At 38.3% G+C, this 20284-nt stretch overlaps 1 protein-coding gene across 8 annotated transcripts in view; it reads right to left on the bottom strand.

The window, feature by feature from the left end:
* Positions 1 to 20284, bottom strand: part of TTLL7 (tubulin tyrosine ligase like 7) — an 81349-nt gene that overhangs the window by 34357 nt on the left and 26708 nt on the right. For all 8 annotated transcript variants that reach the window (XR_003926072.2, XM_030033593.2, XM_030033597.2 and 5 more), the window contains 4 exons: positions 18395 to 18553; positions 15475 to 15691; positions 12761 to 12925; positions 11798 to 11956 (listed from right to left, as the gene is read on the bottom strand). Coding sequence is in view for 7 of the 8 variants with exons in the window: in XM_030033593.2 (XP_029889453.1) it covers positions 11798 to 11956; positions 12761 to 12925; positions 15475 to 15691; positions 18395 to 18553 (700 nt within the window). In the remaining variant the exon portion in view is untranslated. The remainder of the gene's footprint in view (positions 1 to 11797; positions 11957 to 12760; positions 12926 to 15474; positions 15692 to 18394; positions 18554 to 20284) is intronic.

Here is a 20284-nt window from a genome sequence, read left to right as displayed (position 1 = left end):
TCTTTCCTAGTTCCCAGTCTGAAAGCAACTTTGATTACTTCTCTAAAAAGTAACAACCCTAAGGACAGAAAGAGGCTCTAATTCAAGGTCTTCTCAAGTATATTTAAATAACTATTCAGATACACTTTACAGTAACACCTAGAGATCTAAGTTATTAAATCAGTACATAGTGTGAAAACATAAAATAATTAACAGTCTCAGTAACAAAAAGCTTATGAGCTAAGTACAAGATAAGAGATTAAAAATGTTACCGTAAATACAGAGGAACAAGGGAAATGCAACTGGGAATCAGTGGGACTAAATCACACTTAACAGCCAGGAGTCTCAACCAACCACCATATAACCACTGCCAAGCTCTGGAGCTCCTGCAGAAGAACTTCAGGTTTCGGAAAGCTTTGAGGAGGGATAATGAAGTAGCTGTGTCAACATTTCTAGGAACACCTTCCAGGCTGGTATAAAAATCTATACATGAGTAATGGGTGCTAATAAAAGGCAGGAATCTCACCTTGACCGTGAATGAGCAGTGCTGGTTGCAGAAGGGACAGATACTAAAGAGCTCTAGAAGTGAAAACTAATACCTTGTGCCCCATGCAAGTAAGAAGTAGGATACAGTTAGTATGTTCAAAGCAGGGGGCAAAAGCAGTTCATTAAAATCATGTTTTAATGCTTTAGATATATTAGAGCATCTTAGCGCCTCTACAGTTGTGGGACTGAACTATTCTGGCTGGTGAGCCACGAACTGTTCTGTTGCCAAGTCCCAGCTGCCCCATCACTTACGCTTATAGCCAAAGGGTACCTTTTGGCTTTGAGAATCTACTTGTTTACTGGTTTTGTAGACAGGCTGGCAAAGTGAGCAAGGAGATCTGATGTTGAAAGAAAAATTGCAAAAAATCAGCGGAAATTGTGAAAAAGTGTATACATATTCTTTTTTGGAAGACTTTCATCCAAATATTTAATTGACCAACCTCCTTAGACTGCCCTGTTTGTCTCCTATCACATCACAAAGGCTAATTATTTTTTTTCTATACTGTGATAGTACAAACATTTATTGACATCCTTTTTTTTTTTTTAAATGTGAATGTTCCGCTTTCAGCTAAGCAAACATGGAAACATTCAAAGAAACAAAAACAAGGATTAAAACCCAGTTTTCCAACATTTCATTAGAGAATACCGGCAGTTGACAAGACAATAGATACACTGCATCTCATTTTCAACATGAATTTTAAACAAAACACTTTAACTAGTGCTGCATTGACTAGATACAGCTGATAACTGAAATAAGTTGGAAACTTTCTGACTTTGAGATATCATATTGTCTAAGCCAGGAAGGATTTATGTATGTTTAAAAACATATGCATGAAGATCCAATATGCTTCAGTCCAGCAAATACCTAAGTAAGCAAAAAGCTCACTGGACTGAAAACAGAGACATAAAATCAAGCCCCAACTCCTTATTCAGGAGAAATGTTAGGTATTGAACAAAATGATATTCTGTACTATGTATTGAATTTTTTACTCCACATATGTAGCAACTAACAATATTCTACTTCAAAATAATGTTTTTGCATGCATTAAAAACAGGTGAACAGACAGAAATGTATTTATTAAAACTTCCAAAAAAATAATTTATAATTTTTTTACACACACTGAATCCTTAAATCCAGTGAGACTGTAGTTACATGCGAGGACTTACTTGGAACATGTAAAATGCTACATTGGTCCAATACTGAATTCCTAGAGATGCACAGACATATGCTTACACAGCATTGAAGCATCCAACTTGAGAGCATACAAAAGTGCACAATGCTGTATTTATATTTGGTTTAGATAATTCCTAGATTTACAACAATTTGAAGTATAATTTTGGGCATAAATTCTGCATTAATAAAAATGTTATAAATGTGTTACTTCTATGAGCACCAGTGAGAATTAACACTATGAAAAGTGTAAAATAATTTAAATAACAGTTTCTCTCGTACAGGGTGAGTTTTGCCAAAAATCTACATCTGGCACTTCTGAACAAAACTATACTGACTGTGTTTATTAAGCAGAAAATCGAAGTGGGGTTAGGAAAGATATAAGAAGGCATTTGAAATGCTAATGTGAAGCAAAATGCTATCATCAGACATTATACAATCATGCCACACTAAGGTTTCTGTCACTTTAATGCAGTCATTTAAGAGGCTGAAAAGCTATGGCATTCATAGTTGAAACTGGAGCGCTGCTGTATCACCTGCATACCGAATTTTTTGACATACCATTCATGACTAACGTTTGAAATCCCAATCCTGCTGTGACCTCAATCCTGAAGAGTAACCAGAGGGGCAGTAAAAACAGTGATCCTATTCTGGATAGCTATTGCAAACTTGGCTTGGTGCAATATGTCTCAGGTAGCAGTAGATGCAGGTCCAGTACAAATAAAATCCGAGCAACAAGGTACATAAGAAATTTAATACGTAGAAAGCAGGTGTGAATTTAAAGTTCATTAGCTATCCCATACTAACTGCCTATGTGTATACTTAAACTTCCTCTTGATTTAGTATGACTATGTGCAAGGATGCTTCACTAACAAACTTTTCTCTTTAACCCTCTTCATCTGTTCCATGCATTTCTCTTGTCACAACTGAAACTTCAAGAGGCAGTCTTGACAGCTGACCTTAAATGTCAGCTAAAAAGTTTACCTAGTGATAAGCGTAGATAGACTTATGGGAGGTATAAAAATGGGGACTATCTTCATCCATTGCTACCCAAAACTTCATAACCTGAACCCACTGCATAAGTCTCTGATCTGTGAAACCACCCACACTCTTGAGGTAAATCTGCAAGAAATCACAATTAAGTCACAAAACAAAAGGCTTAATCCGCAAATAACATTTTTAGAGCAGAAAAACCCTCTTCAATGCCAGAAAAAAACCCACACAGCAAATAATCTAATTTCCAGAGCATACAGATAATATGCTCCCTGAAAAGAGCACAACTATCTGGCTACTGCAACATTTTACAGTCTTACCACACAATACCTTTTTAATGCTCCACTCAGTTGTTCTCAGAGGTAACTAATGCCTTTTTCCTTAACAGTGTCTTCATACTATAGACTACCTGGGACCTCACTCAAAGGAATAAAGTAACTATATGCTTGATCTAGCTAAATATCTTCCGTGATCAGCGCTACTCTTAAACTAGCAGGTAACTGGTTGAATCTACTCATGACAGATTTTATAACACTAATTCTGGAGTTATGCCAGTGTTGTGCATTAGGTTTCTTTGGATAAACTATCTTCAAAACTTCAAATTTTCTAATCTGTTGTATACAACAATGCACAGAAAATAAAATCTGCTTGATAAACAAATACAGTATTTCTCTATATAGACTCCTGGACATAATGCTTCTCACTTCTATTATTTTTACAATATCACGGTTTTATCTCCCAAATATCTGCTTTACTGGTGATGATACTTCAGCTTCTTTACTTTCTATGACTTTTCAATAGCTATAGAACTGAATTGTCCACATAAGTTTTTAATTCCTCCAACTGTAATCTTCAACTTTGGTTTCATAATTAAAATTTCACTGAATATAGCACATATAATTAATCAAACTGCTTGTAAGCACAGCAGTTGCATAGCTTAGTGTATTTCACAATTACATACATGTCAGTAGAGGACCTCATATCTGTAACGCTTAAATTAAGAAGCATAAGTTGAAGTACCTCTTGTGAAGGCTTCCATCCACAGTTACATTTGCAAACGATTCTGTTTTTACAAAAATTAAACTCTGTAAATGTGTAAGATATCCCATGTCTTGGTGAAGAAGACAATGGTGTAAATTTCAGCCTGGCATTTCACCTGTTTACCAAAACAGTCAAAGAGCATATTCTCACCTCCCACTGCTGCAGCCTATTAGTATGGAGTAGGAAAAGAAATTTTCCACTATCTGTCAGACATACCTATTGAAAAGACCTTTCAAAGAAAGATTACATGAATGACTTTATAAACCTAAAATCAATTTAATAAAATATTACATCCTTTCAATAACAGGGATTTAGTCTCTGTTCAATCTGTAGGACAGCATGAATGTTTTGGAAAGCATCTCATTCTTTATTAAAGTGATTGAGATTGCTAACAATAGAATTCAAAAAGCAAAAAATTGATAAGCCATAAAAGCCTTATTACACAGAATGCTGTTAGTGGCTACCATTGAGCAGATCTTTGATTAGAGATAATCATGAAGTTCATTCTAATCACTCATTTCTAAACTTCACAAATTGTGAGAGTGCTAACCACCTTTTTCTTAGCTGAAGCAGAAGGCTGGTTTTCCATGGCAGTTTAATACAAATCCAAGCTGTCATACTCTGCCTACTTCATTGTCTAGGCACTGGGATTCACAGAGAATTAGGAAGCTGATCCTAATGATCCACACAAAGATCAGCCTCACCAAAAATTATTTTTCATTGGTCCTTGATCATCTCAGGAAGGAACCCTACGAGTACCAGTGTCATTACAGGGAAGGGGGCAGGGAGCCTGCCTTCAACAAAGGAGAGGAGGAAGGCAGAGATCTCGCAGCCGGTACACTGATCACTGTAAGCACCACAGAACTGCCTCATACAGGTGCAGTTTCACATTGTACCTAGTCCGGTGCAACTGCAGGCTGCCACAAAGGTCTGGTTCTGCCCCTCTCTTAGTCCTGCCTTCATGTCACTTCCCCCTTCCCCAAACCAGACCAAGCATTGTGCAGTCCCCGCGTGAGGAAGTTCTGCAGGATGACTGAGCGTAGAAGTATGGTTTGCCTGGAATGATAAATTAGATGTTCATCCAAACAGCAACCAGAAACATCTCATCCAATAGACATGACCACCAGATAGAGGCAGGTTGCTAGACCAGCTCTTTGGGCAACTGCCCACAGTAACACCGTATTGTATGTTAAATCAAACTGCACTCTTTGTAACTCTTCATTCACTGGAAAAGTGTGAAGAGTAGGAGTTGCACTGAAGACAAATATTGAGCCACTTAAAGTCATGTGTGCTTAGTGGATTCACTACTACTCTTTGAGAGAAAAGAGAACTCATGGACAAGTGTCAGAGAGAGGAAAAAGCCAGCAGACAGCAGGAGAAAGAGGTCCAAAAATGGCTCTCCAAGGCAACAGAGGGAGAGGCTGCCTGGGCACAAGAATCACTGAAAGGAAGTCTTTGCTATAAATAAATAAAATTAAAAAGAAGGAAAGGATTGAACCAAAGAGTTAAATGAGTAGTCTCATCAGTTGCTCTTCCTAATGGTAAGTGGAAAGGTTCTAAATACTGCTAGTCGCTTGGGTTAAGGGGCAATTGAGTTTTTACAGCTTTTCTTTTACATATATGTATATATAAACTCATCACATAATTGAAATGCTGACCTTGCTGAAGACCATGGGAGGGCAGTGTTAATAGCACTCCATTCTCACCGAACTTATTGCCTATGTGCAGTTCTTTTGTTAACACTGCCTCACTGACAGTTGTAGAAGTGCTTTGTGAAAGAAGTACAGTTTTTACTGAAGAATACAAGTGAAACAGGTGCTTTCTGTTGCAAACATACAAAGAAAAGAAATTGTTCCTTTCCAAACGTACAATAAGCTGCAAAAGAGGTTTTAAGGAAATGTTAGTTAAATCAATTAATATTTGAAAAATATGATGCTTTTACAGAGATGCATTTTCAGGTTTCATTATGTTTCTACAGACTCTTGAGAGTAGAAGAATGGGAACTTCCCAAGCTTAAAATTTATATTTACAAAGCTCAGAATTCCTTTGTTAAAGTTATTAACATTACATCCAGAAATAAGTACTTAACAGTTCTACTTCACACAATAATGTAACTATTGTAATATTACTTTTCAAACTATCTTATTTGGACTTCATATAACTTAAGGGAGACACTGAAGTGAGAAGTGAGCCCTTCTCAACTGAGTAACAGTGCAGGCTTCTCACCCTGACATGAGAGATTGCTGTTTCAGTAAGAAACAACTTGAATTCTCAGGTTCTCTATGTATTTTAAATAAGCTGAAATTTGATTTACAACATTTTTATGTATTTTGAAACATGCCAGAAAATGGAATAGTTTGAGTTTCTATTCTGTTCAGAGCAGAGAAAACATCACGGTCTGCTCAGTAGGTATTTATATAATACACATATTCTTGAAATGGCAGTGCAAGAGCTGTTGCTTGATCACATAAAGCGGTGAACGCTTCCTTCAAACAGAATGCTTTTAAATGCTCTTAACTTCTGTGACTGTTAAGAGCAATCTGAGTATCGCAGGGTACTGTCTGTACGACAAAATAACACAAAATGTTCTCCATCAACTGTTTCAATATAATTCACGTGCTCTGTGGAAAGCTGACACAATATGCAGCTGTCAGTTTGTTGTTTTGTGGGGTTTTTTATGGTTCTAAATTATAAAGGAACAATGCCTAGCCTCACTGTAAAACCTACATGTGTGGAAACCACGAAGGCATAACAAATTTGGGTGCCCACAATGCTAGTCCACTTACTTTTCAGATAAGAATGTCACCTTAAGTTCTTTGTATGAAAAAAAAGTTTAAGTTTTTCCCCCTTAACAAGTAACTTGCAGCACATTTGCTTTGCATAGTCATCTATGTGCATTTATCAGAGCATCAGCAAGGGACATATTTCACTATTTCAAAACAATAGCAGAAGTCCCAAAAGATCATGGAGAAAGTTTTTCTAGGTATTTGTTGCTCTTATTCTCTTTTTCTTCATTCAAACAACCTTTCCACATCATGCCCCTATGCACTCTTCCTGAATTTTCCCAGCCATTTCACTGTGCATCTCTGAGGAGCACCTGTCTGTCTTCTCTCAAAGCCCACTTCAGGTCTGCAGTTAGATCACAGAATCACAGAATATCAAGTCCAACTCCTTTCTCCTTGCAGGACTACCTAAAACTAAACCATATGATGAAGAGCATCATCCAGATACTCCTTGAACTCTGACAGGCTTGGTGCTGTGACCACTTCCCTGGGGAGCCTGTTCCAGTGACCGACCACCCTCTCAGTGAAGAACCTTTTCCTAATGTCCAGTCTGAACTTCCCCTGATGCAGCTTCATTCCATTTCCTCATGTCCTATTGCTGGTCACCAGAGAGAGACGATCAGCACCTCCCCCTCCGCTGCCCCCCCGCCCGCCCGGTGGAAGTAATAGACTGTGATGAGCTCACCCCTCAGCCTTCTCTTCTCCAAGCCGAACAAGCCAAGTGACCTCAGCCGCTCCTTGTCAGTTTTGCGCTCAAGGCCTTTCACCATCTTGGTCGCCCTCCTCTGGACACACTCAAGTAGTCTGATGACCTTCTTATACTGAGGCACCCGAAACTGCACACAGTACTCAAGGTGGGGCTGCACCAGTACAGTGTAGAGTAGGACAATCACCTCCCTTGACCAGCTAGCTATGCTGTGCTTGATGCACCCCAGGACATGGCTGGCACACCCCAGGACACGGTTGGCCCTTTTTGCTGCCAGGGCACACCATTGACTTATTTCAACTTGCCATCAACCCAAACCCCCAGATCTCTTTCCATGGGGCTGCTCTCCAGCTTCTCGTCCCCCAATTTGTATGTATAACCAGGATTACCCCGTGCCAGGTGGAGAATCCAACACTTGCTCTTGTTAAATTTCATACAGTTGGTGATTGCCCACAAAGCCCTCCCTTTCCATGAAAAGCAAACCCAGTTCCCCCAGCTTCTCTTCATATAGCATGTGTTCCAGCCCTCCAAGTACCTTAGCACCTCTGCTGAACTCATTCCAGCTTGTCAATGTTTCTCCCTTAGTCTGAGGGATAAAACCGGACAGAATATTCCAGATGTGGCCTCACAGGTACCAAACAGATCACTGCCATCAACCTGGGGGTCTGGTTAGCCAACATCACTCTAAGTGCATGTTGACTCATGCTCAACACTTGGAGAGCGACAAGGTGTGACTAAAGCTGGTTTATTTTGCTAAAGGTTGGTCATTTTCCACAAGTCACATTGCTGATTGAGATGCAGAACTTGATCTCAAACAAAAAAGATTACATTTATGCAGCAGCTTTATGAAAATGTGATGAGATACATTTGAAATGTATTTCCACATGGCTCTGGTCTAAGTAGTACAAGAAATGCAAATACCATTATCCTATATATTCAGCTGTTTGAATCTGCATATAATTCTACTCACGTAACGGGCTAAATACTGACTGGAACAGTGTCTCATTCTGTCAAATGTGATCATGGGTAACAATCTTGAGAAGTCTTGGGCAAAAACATTATGTTAAGAAAATTGCTTTTCCCTTAAAATATCCCTTGAAAGAAAGTACTGTCCCTTATTTTTCACATGGCTACCCCTTGTTTCCAGACAAGAAATATGGTTGCTGACTAACCTGTAAGACAGTAGTGTAGTAATCTTGGTAACGTACCAGTGATACCGTCACAATAGGTATTCATAATAACTGGTTAACAAAGCATTGTGTATGCATCTGTCAGCTTAGAGACGCTGTTTAGAGTTTAATGACCCAAGAACTGGGACATACACACAACTAGGTTGTGTTAATATAACATTAGTAATTTTATCAGGAATGCACATCTTGAGATTGTTGACAAGAACAGGATTGTATGAGGGGTCCCAAAAGTACAAACAAATTATGATAGCGAAGGCCTTGAAAATCAAGATACTCTGAGATATACACCTATCACAGTGGCCAAGTAGCATTCACTACAGGAATGCAACCTTGTGAATTAGATAACACTGAGTCTAGGGATAACAAAGAGAACACAGAGCAGAATCCAGGAAATGTAAAACAAATGACCTATGGTAAAACTTGGAGACAATGCAAAATCGCTGGCCAGTGAATGAACAGCCAGTAAGTGGACAGTGGCAGCGAATGAATAAAAATAACCCTAAGTGAAGCTAAGAACAAAGAGGAAGAAATCTTCACCATCAACAGTGTGTTCTTCCTGGTGAAGAACACAAGACACTGACAACTTGCTATGACCACCTACCCATCTTTTTTTGGAGAAGTAGACCTCTCCTGCCGCTTGTTGGCCTTTGGATCTCCAGGGGCACAGGCTGGGTAAGTGTAACACAAAAGAAAGGAGTAGATACCAAAAAGCTTGTGTATGTGCGCTTTAACTACTTTATTAATAGGAATTAGCAATAATTGGATACTTTGTCCTAAGATGTCCAGTCATTTTAACTGGGCTGATAACAAAGTTCTGAATAGTTTTTGCTAGTTCAGTTACACTAAATAATAAATTTGTGGATCTGTACATAAGGTGAGTTTCTTTCACCCACATAAATCACAAGGGAAGTTGGGTATCCTGCACTTGAAGTAGTTATTAAAATGTGATCTTTTTCTCCAGTATCACCACTTTGTGATCCCAACTGGATATAACAAGGTTGAACAAGTCTGGAGTCCATCCAAGAACTTCAGCTGTATGATTTTCCTATTTACATAAAATAACCTAGCTTGGAAGTTTTGGTCAAAGAGAGTAAAACTGGATTTTCTGGGAACCGAAGGGAAATCTAGGTAGTTGTTGCTACTTGGAAAGGATTGAGGCTGCTGGGACTGCACAGATGCTTGCCAGAAGCATTTGGTACCACAAGATGGCAATCATGCATTTCCCACAGCCCTCACTTCGGTAGAAGGTTCCGGAAGTTCAGTAGCATCAAGGAGCAGGAGAGCTACATCGCATCAAGGCCACATAAACAAAAGTCATCTCAGGAAAGCAGAGTCAATATAATGTTGCACAATTTATTTCTTATAACAGTTTATTAAGCTATCTTTATAACAGAATAGCTACATGAGGTATGGAAACATGAAACTAGACTTACCATCCTAATCCTATTTTGGCAACTTTCCCATAACACTGGGAACATCCGGGGCCTTGTGATTGATACTTGTTACCACTGTTAGAAAGAATGATTCACTCCCCTAATGGGGTTTTGGCAATAGGGGTATGGTGGAAAGAGGTAAGAGTGGAAAGCTGGGGAAGAAGCCAAAACTGTTTTAGTAAAAAAAAAAAAAAAAAATAGATATACATATATACACATACACACTGTGTATATATTATGTATAGTGTATATATATACACTGCGTATTTGACCTTTACTACAATACATACAGTATATGTACAGTGTGCATACATATACATACTGTGTGTTTGTTCTGACAGTGCTGCAAAAAACATGAACAAGCACAGTAAAAATTAGTGGATGAGTATAGAAACTCAATTACTAAGTTTCAAAGTTTGAAATTTCTGTTAGTTTAGTTCAATGCCTGGCAAAATAAGCTGAAGGATACCTCTATCACCAAAAGCAGAAAAGGAAATAATTAGACTTCTATATTTAAAAAAATAATTACCAGGTACACAACTCCAAGTCCTGAAGTATTCTCCAGCAACCCAAAATACCAGAGCAGCATTTTCTACTTTATGAGATCTCTCCCTCATAAACAAGGAGTTTGGGATAGTATGATTCTCCTCTGATACCCATTATCATAAATGGCGAATCAAATCCCCTAAAATCTCCATACTGCATGTAAACATCCAAGGAGATAGAGGGGTGTCCTTTAAAATGGATTCACTACACAAGTTGACTCACCATCTCTCATAGAAGAGGTCTGTTACCATTTGCTACAAGGCTGGATGAAATGCATACACAGACCAACTTCAGTCTGTACTTAAACAACTACATACACTTACATGCAAGCTACAGGCAACCTATAGACGATAATCTGGAAGTGCAGAGCTAAATGAAAGAGATAGTAGGCTTTGCTCGACAAAAACAGAAGATGTCAATGTAGTACACACTAAGTTCATGTGCTAGCCAAAAGGAGCACATGACATCAAAGCCACCAAATATGCTTATGTGTGCACGGCAACAGTGAGGGAATTTTATTTTTCTGATTAAAATTATACTGAACTCCTGAGAGAAATAAGTATGACAAAACAACTGTTGACAGCATTAACGGCCTGAGAAGAAGGTTATAATTCAGTAAATTAATTGTGTACATTTTGCTCATCAGTAGCCAAATCATATTCATGATTTATTGTCAACAGACAGATTTTTAATACATTTTGCTTTTTTCCTCCAGCTGTACAGCCTCCCAACCAGTTAACATAATGATGTAAGACAATCTGAAAAAAGACAAGTGAACTTCATCTATATGTTATTAATAGCATAATCGAAGAGACAGAATAGACAAGCCTCAAGTATTCCTGGTTGAAAAAGTGTGCGAGTACCACTTAAGCTTAACTGTACCACTAACATATCGGAGGATATGCCAATTGTTTGACAGCATTTCATGTATACTGAGTAAGTTTCCTCTGTTTATGTGGGTGGTTTTAAAAGCCACAAGAGAAGAAAAGAACGCATATCCCCGAAAAAAGAAAATTAAGACCATACATTCACAAAAGTTGCCAGAGCTATATTACAGAGTCATACTCATTAAAGAAATCTAAGTAGCACCCAATTGCTATAAACAAGGTCCTTCAGCTAGAATTACAACTGGATTAACATCACATTTCTCATTAAAACTTCCAAAAACATCTGAAATGCAACATTCCTCCAGGAAAACAACCACCTTTACCTGAGTCTCCAAATATCACTGCAAGTCAGTGTTTCCATATGGATGCTGCAGAAAAAGCACCATCTATGTACTCAACAACAGTATCCCCTGCAATGCACAGATTTTCTTTGGAAGTTTTCTTACATAGATATGGATTCAGCTGAGGCTTAGTTAACTTTACTCTTAAAAATTTACTTTACATTTGTTTAAGGAGGTTTACCTCTAGGAGCCATGGTTTTAGTTTTCTGTCCAGCAGAATATCAAATCCCAGGACTTCAAAGCAGACACTGTCACTTCCTGGTGCTTGCCCTGGCCTGCACATGCGATAAGCATGAAGAACATGTGGCTCTGCAACTATAAGAGTCTTCACTACTAACTCCTGTAAGGATTTTTTTCAGAAAAGTTCATCAGGAGAGAAGACACCAGTATATATTGAACTTACGTGTTTCTAATCTTTCAAATTTCATTAAAGTATCTACTAAAAAGAAAGATCTAAAATACCAAATAAGTGGTCTATAATAAATAAACTATTCCTATGGAGTAACAGATATAATTTTTTTTATATAGCTTTAGAGTATGTTGTTATACTTTCCATAGTACATATGTACTTTTAGATATGTAATAAATATTAAAGGCATATTGGGAACAAAGTATAGTATAGCCAATCTTCACCCATTTCATTTTGCAATATAATTTTCAATAAATAATCTCAGAATCATACATACAGATGGTGCCTAAGATCTAACAATCTTAGGTCTGTTCCTCACCTAAAGACACCTGTAACATAACCACTGACTTCAATGGCACAGGTTTGAGTCCACAGATATATGCAACGCTGACTACAATTTTGTAAATATTCACACATAAAATTCACTTTATAGTCTAGAAAAGTCTCCAAGAATTTAAATGGGATAGTTCCTTTGTATTGTATTACTTATGTGAATAACTGTTTGAAAGGGCTTTTGTCCCTCGGAAAAAGTTTAACATTAAATTTATAATCAGACTCTGAATTTAGTCTTTTAAAAAACATAATTATCATTTACAGTATGTCCTTTGTGGCATGCATTGCTGAGAATTTGGATTAAAGTTTTAAAAATCATTCCGGATTCCAGTGAAGCAGATGGCAGAAGCAATTAATTTTCTAATACACAAAATAAAGAAAAGCATATTAGTTTTATCTTACTGAAATATCACTCCAGAATTTGGAGACATCAAGATTATTTGTTTCTAGAAACTCAGTAAACCATTTTATGGAGCGTTTGCTTCCTTTGTCTTCTGTTTCATCCCGTTCAAAGTGTTCATTATGTTTATTGACAGAGTAGTTAGTCAGATGCATATACAATTGACTCTAAAAAAAGGGAGAAAAAACATTAAAAAAAAACTTAAATACAACACTAGAATGGTCAATTCAAAATAATTAAAAGAAAAAAATACGTTAAATCAGTAATAACATAGTCAAACAGTTCATATTTGCAAATACACTATGTGCAGATTTAGTGTTTCTGATTATTGGAGACTTCTTCTACTGCATGTTCTAGCTGCCTTATAACAAAACCTGTGCTCGTATTTAAGCCAGTTGCAGTCAACTGATCCACTGCTCAGCATCTGGTTAGGCAATACAATATATCTGCCATTTTTACAGGTCTGTATATAATCAACTACCTACAAAAGTGAAGAACAATTATCATAACTTACAGAATGATTACATTCCACAAGTAGCAAACAATAAAGATGGTATTTTGAAGTGCTACTTTAAAAGTGCTAAAAAACACTCTGGCATCTGTTTCATAGACAATCCCACATTTCAGTTTTCACTGTGGTTTATTTATGAGAAATGTTCTCATGATAGTGATACTTTAAAATATCTTTTACATATAAACTCATCTGCCATGTTGATATCTGCCAGAACTGCTCATTTTTGACTGGCTGGTGGCCATACATCAGATGGAGGTAAATTTCAAGATACACATTACATAAATGAGTGCTATAGCTCCTTTATGGAGCAAAACCTCACCAGCAGTGGATTCATGTTATCAGTTGCATTTAAAAAAAAAAAAAAAAAAAAAAAAAAAAAAAAAAGATTACCTTTCCAAGGCCAATTTATAAGTCATGATTTATATGTTTACATTATCTCCCAGTATAGATATTAATTCAGCTTTCCACTTACACTACCATGATGACTGTCCTCATCACAGTGACAGTTCTCTGTCATGTTTGATTCCTTACTTGAGTGTAGTTGATATTCTAAGCTGACCATAAGCCTTCTGCTCCAATTCCTTTTTGATAAGACAGCCAATAGATAACACAAGCCTTCTGCTGTCATTTATCTCACTGCACTTACTTATGTATAAAAAAAACTTAATGAAATTAACAAAACCAATCAATTTAATTGCAGGCTAATTAACAATATATTGTATTAGCACTACAAGTAATGAATTTCTCCCATGGCTTCCAATTACTGCTTTGAGAATCATTGTGAAACCTATTGTTTTTTCAGTCATTATAACTGTCATCTTTCCATGAAATTATTTCAGACAAAAGCAATTATTTTTCAGGCTACAAAAAAATGAAAGTGTTTTGTTAAACATCTGAACTAATCTTTAGTCTGAAGTTATCTGGAACAATGTCACTATGGAACAATGTCATCCAAAGAACAATGTAATTAGTGATAAGCCAGGTTATTTCATACAATAGACAAACTACAACATGAACAGTTGCGAGAACACAGAAACAACTGCCTGTTCTGTTTAAATGCTCAGAGCATGTTTCAGTGCTGCTAATGGTGAGATTAGTAACAATAAAAAAAAATTAAAAGCAAACTGTTCCAAATACAATTTTGGAACTCTTCGAAATACACCATTTGTACTGGGCTCCAAATTATACCTGCATTCTTCAAAGGTGCACTAAAAGAGTCGCAATTTTAAGTGAGAAGTAGCGAAAAAGGGTCTCCATGTGTTGTCTATTGCAGAATTACACTGAAGCAGCTCCAAAAGTATACAGTGGGGAAAAGGAAAGATAGAGTAGCAACAGAGTAGAGTGAGGTATAAGAAACGCAACTCTACTGATGCGTCCCAATACTTCACATCTACTTCTTTCTTAACAGACATCTGCATTTTGGTCTGTGCCAGAAGACAGGGGTTGCATCTCTCAACAGAGGAAGATGCTATACAGTGAACAGGAGGATTAATGCGTCCAAAAACTTTAGTGTGTCCCTTACCATTTCTCGGTTCTCTGCTATAGGCAGCCCTGCTGTATCATCCTAAAGTTGTCAAGTACATACTCCTTTCCCTGCTGAAGTGGTCATTGACAAACAGCACCAGCAGCAGATTCCCTCACGTTCAGGGACTGCAGTAACCACTCTCATGCAGTGGTCTTTTGTATCGCTGTTTCTCTTGTTTTCTGCATAGGTTCCCAACAAAATGGCTGAAACATTGCAGGATTCTCAGCCAAAGCTCTAAACTTCAGGGTTGTTAAATAATGATCTAGCAGGAGGTAAACCTTACCCCTTGCCCACCCCAAACTGAGTCTCAGATAAATATAAAAGCAATGTAACTGTCCTTGAAGTGATTTTCTTTGCTTCATTTTTTCTGGGTTGAATGTCAATAATTGACATATTTTTCTTTCTATTACAAAGTATTTAAACTCTTTAGCATACATACAGGCAAAGTCATATAAAATTTTTATACATAAGCAATAATATGGCTATACTTGTGATTTTGATAGAAAAGCATGAGTTAAATATTTTTCATTTTAATTTTTTCTCTTCAATGACAATGCAAAAGTTCAGCCAGATGAATACCAAATGATATCTCATGTCACAACTTATTTTATTTTACCTCCTCCAAACACTACACAGGTAGAAGTCTACATGCAAAATTGGAAGGAACTCCAACTTACCAAATTTGAGTCACTGGGGGGGTGATACTTCTCTGTGCCCATTCTCACCAGTCCATCATGATATAAGAATACTTTTAATGGATCACAGGACGTTACAAGAATATACACACGTAAATCAAACTTGTAGCCTTCCATAAGAAATGGTTTGTCAAGATATTCCTGAACAATCAAGTGATCCTGAGCTTGTAACTTTTCTCCATTTCTTATTAAAGAGATCCTGGTAAAAACAAAAGTTATTTTAAAAAACATGGAATTTTGACATTACTCTTTGAAATAGATTTTCATGGTCACCCAGCCAGGTAGTCAGGCTAGAGTCTACCTGGAGAAAGAGACTTCCATATCTGATTTGTAGGATAGAGAAAAAGTTCCATTTGCTTACATGACTTTTGGTTTCCTGTCCTTTATGGTGCTTCACTGGATGAAAAAAGGCAATGAGCCATTTCAAAATAACATTCTGCTTCTTTTGATTCAACAATTTGTAATAATGGGTTCTTTCTACACTTAGAAATTGTTTGGCAGAGCAACTAATCTCCAGCTTCTGTGATTATTCCCCATGCAGCTCTAAAAATAGGCTTCTAGTCTTTGCCACAACTTCTGCCCGAGGTACAGGTTGCAAAGAACTTTCAGTGCTAACCTGACTTAGTGATGATGGTAGCAAAGCAGGACACTGATCAGTACCACTAAGGATGGCAAAGATTAAGCTCAGTATTTCTGTATTCCAGTTTCCCCACATCAGAATGAAAAACGGTTTAAATATGGACTATAAACTGGCAGTCCCTAACTACATAGGATTTTAAATAATTGTAATGGCTAATATTTTTCAGTGTATAATTATTAACCCCAAATTCCCATAGCTCTGTTGCCTTAATCTTATCCTCTATTAATGATACATTTCAGTGTTCTGGTGCCGAATACTCCTAATATATTTAAGTACCTTCCAGGCATTTCTCTGAATTATACCGCTACCTTTCCCTTCAGCTTATCTTGCCCTTATCAAGGCGACTGAAAAATAAGGAAATGGAAAAGTTTGGGGGCTTTAGATTTACAGTAATTCTGATATATTTTCAATAAATAAGAGCTTTACTATTCTGTATAATCCAAACTGATATTAAAAGCAATAACAGCTAAAATTGAAATATCTAAAACCAAGAACAGAGTTAAGAATGGAATTGCAATATTTATCTCACTGTTTTTTACTGTGAAGCCCTGTCACATGCAAAACTGTTTCAACTCAACTGGAGGTTGCAGTCTCTTCAGGGGTGTCCCTCCTCCAGCGTGGGTGTCACCTCCTTCTAAGAGTGCACCTCCAGCCACATCCCCAACAGCATCTCCTCTGTTTCTCCTACACCTCATGGCTGCCGCTCTTAAATATGCTTGTATTTCTCTGACTGGCTGCAGTTTTGGCATGCAATGGGGTGGTTGGGCTGGTCTCAGAGCTGTGGAAGGTCCCGACCTTCTCCCACATGACACCCCTGCAGCCCCCAGCCACTGAAACCCTGTCATTTATGCCCAATCATAGAATCACAGAATCATTTAGGTTGGAAAAGACCTTCAAGATCATCAAGTCCAACCATCAGCCATGCCCACCAAACTATGTCCTGAAGTGCCTTGTCTACGTGCTTTTTGAATACTTCCAGGAATGGTGACTAAACCATTTCCCCAGGCAGCCTGTTGCAATACCTGACAACCCTTTCAGTAAAGAAATTTTTCCTAATATCCAACCTAAACCTCCCCTGCCGCAACTTGAGGCCATTTCCTCTCGTCCTATCTCCAGCCACCTGACAGAAGAGGCCAGCACCAACCTCACTACAACGCCCCTTCAGGTAGTTGTAGAGAGCGATAAGGTCTCCCCTCAGCCTCCTTTTCTCCAGACTAAACAACCCCAGCTCCCTCAGCCGCTCCTCACAGGACTTGTGCTCCAGGCCCCTCACCAGCTCCGTTGCCCTTCTCTGGACACGCTCCAGCACCTCAATGTCTTTCCTGTAGTGAGGGGCCCAAAACTGAACGCCGTACTCGAGGTGCGGCCTCACCAGTGCCGAGTACAGGGGGACAATCACCTCCCTGCTCCTGCTGGCCACGCTATTTCTGATACAGGCCAGGATGCCGTTGGCCGCCTTGGCCACCTGGGCACACTGCCGGCTCATATCCAGCCGGCTGTCAACCAGCACCCCCAGGTCTTTTTCTGCCGGGCAGCTTTCCAGCCGCTCTTCCCCAAGCCTGTAGCGCTGCATGGGGTTGCTGTGACTGAAGTGTAGGACCCGGCACTTGGCCTTGTTGAACCTCATACAGTTGGCCTCGGCCCATCGATCCAGCCTGTCCAGATCCCTCTGTAGAGCCTCCCTACCCTTGAGCAGATCGACCCTGCCTCCCAGTTTGGTGTTGTCTGCAAACTCACTGAGGGTGCACTCAATCCCCTCATCCAAATCATTGATAAAGATATTGCACAGAACGGGGCCCAACGCCGAGCCCTGAGGAACACCACTTGTGACCCGCCACCAACTGGATTTAACTCCATTCACCACAACCCTCTGGGCTCATCCAGCCAGCCAGTTTTTCACCCAGCGAAGAGTACACTTGTCTAAGCCAATACAATCTCACCCTGTAATTCTAAGCACAACAGATTAATAAATATTTTTTAGATAAATTCACAATAAAAATAAGCCTGATCTTAAGAATTAAGCTTCATCAGAAAATGCATTCTCTAATTATGTCACATGCAGAACAACATTAAAATACCACTTCAATTTAGCTTTGTATTTTAGCTGTTTCTGCTTGTTAAGCCTTCATCCAACACATGAACTTTCATACATCATACAACTTGAAATACAATCTTCTTACTAATATACAGCTTCTGTTAATGTAAATAGCACTGGATTTCACCTTTAATGAGTAAGAAGACTGAAGTTAACACACAACTTACCCATGTCCCATTGCACCGTTAGCTGGTTTGACTATGAAAGTTTTCTGTCTACGCTTCTTCTTCAGTTCTTTTACGTAGTTCTGAAACTGTGTGTATTCTGCAGGGAAGATCCATGTTCGAGGAATAAAACTATACTCCTGAGGTTGACTCTTGATCATTCTGCAAAAAAGTGTAAAAAAAAAAAAAAAAAAAAAAAAAAAAGTGAGTTAAAATCTTTTAACTACTTTGATATTTCAAACCTCAGGATTAAAAAGCATTTACAATAATTTGACAAGGAAACTTTTTTAGCAAAATGATGTAATATGAAAACAAACTTCTGCAGTTGTTTAAGAATAGTTAGAGCTGTATAACATATTTATATGCATACTTTAAGAACAACAAAAGCAGACTATCTTGTGCATTTTTGCTTAGTATTGAATCATATTTGCTTACTACATTACTGGCATCCATCTCATTTCCTGGCATCCTTCTCAATCCTGTTACAGTTTTTGTTCAGTTACTCAGACTATTTAATGCTGTTCATATTCTTAGAAATAGTAAACTTACAATAGACCATGTGATTATAGATCTTTCCCTACTGTCCTTGTTTCAGCTGGGATAGAGTTAATTTTCTTTCCAGTAGCTGGTATAGTGTTATGTTTTGGATTCAGTATGAGAAGAATCTTGATAACACACTGATGTTTTCAATTGTTGCTAAGTCATGTTTAGACTCAGTCAAGGATTTTTCAGCTTCTCATGCATAGCCAGCAAGAAGGCTGGAGGGGCACAAGAAGTTGGGAGGGGACACAGCCAGGGCAGCTGACCCAAACTGGCCACAGGGGTATTCCATACCATGTGACGTCATGCCCAGTATATAAACTGGGGGGAGTTGGCCTGGGGGTGAATCACTGCTCAGGAACTAACTGGGCATCAGTCAGCAAGTGGTAAGCAATTGGATTGTGCATCACTTGTTTTGTATATTCCAATCCTTTAATTATTATTGTCATTTTATTATTGTTATTATCACTATTAGTTTCTTCCTTTCTGTCCTATTAAACTGTTCCTATCTCAGCCCACGAGTTTTACCTTTTTCCTTCTGATTCTCTCCCCCATCCCACTGGGTGGGGGGGAGCGAGTGAGCAGCTGCGTGGTGCTTAGTTGGTGGCTGGGGTTAAAGCACACCTACCTAATAGACTCCTGTATTCCTTTTTTTTTTTTTTTTTTTCTTCTTGGGAGGGGTTGGAATATTTGGCAAGTATTTTAATTTTCACACTGGTATGTGTTTGAGGATGTATGAGGAACAACACACAAAAAAAGAGGACCTGGTATATTTGGAGTTTCTTCATGGGTGCAAAAAACATTAATAACAAGGACTGGATTTGAAATTAAAATGGAAGCAATTTAAGAAGAGGTTTTTGTTTCTTTTTAGTCTTTTGAAGGAATTTCAAAAGTAAGGAATTGTAGTAAATATACTTTGACACAGCCCAAGCAACTGCTCATGCACCTCCAACATAGGGCAAAACACCCAAGCTTGGATTTGTGTTTGGTACCAGCATACTGCGATTAAGATTACCTGAGCACCTTATTTAGTCACAAGAAAGCAAAGAAATGCAAAGCAAGACAAGGGGGGAAAAAACAGAAGAACTAAAACAAAAATAAGGTTAAGACATCATAGGCAACAATCTCTGAAACTGAATCTGGTTCAAAAGATGCAGCAAGGTCCTGATCTCCCTGCTTTAATAGCCATGGCAGCTGAGGCAGTATGCATATTTTATAGTTCTGTTGTCTGTGCAGAAAAGACAAATAGAAGAGGATAAAAGGTAGAGAATTCATTTCTATCACCCAAAGCTCTGCATCTGGCAGATAGGAAGCACATACACACACCAGACTGGCAGTATGGGCAAGATACAC

The sequence above is a fragment of the Aquila chrysaetos genome, chromosome 12 (assembly GCF_900496995.4).
Source record: "Aquila chrysaetos chrysaetos chromosome 12, bAquChr1.4, whole genome shotgun sequence".
Taxonomy (NCBI): Eukaryota; Metazoa; Chordata; class Aves; order Accipitriformes; family Accipitridae; genus Aquila; species Aquila chrysaetos.
The sequence above is the reverse complement of the archived record's forward strand: the minus strand, read 5'-3'. Positions and strand labels throughout refer to the sequence as shown.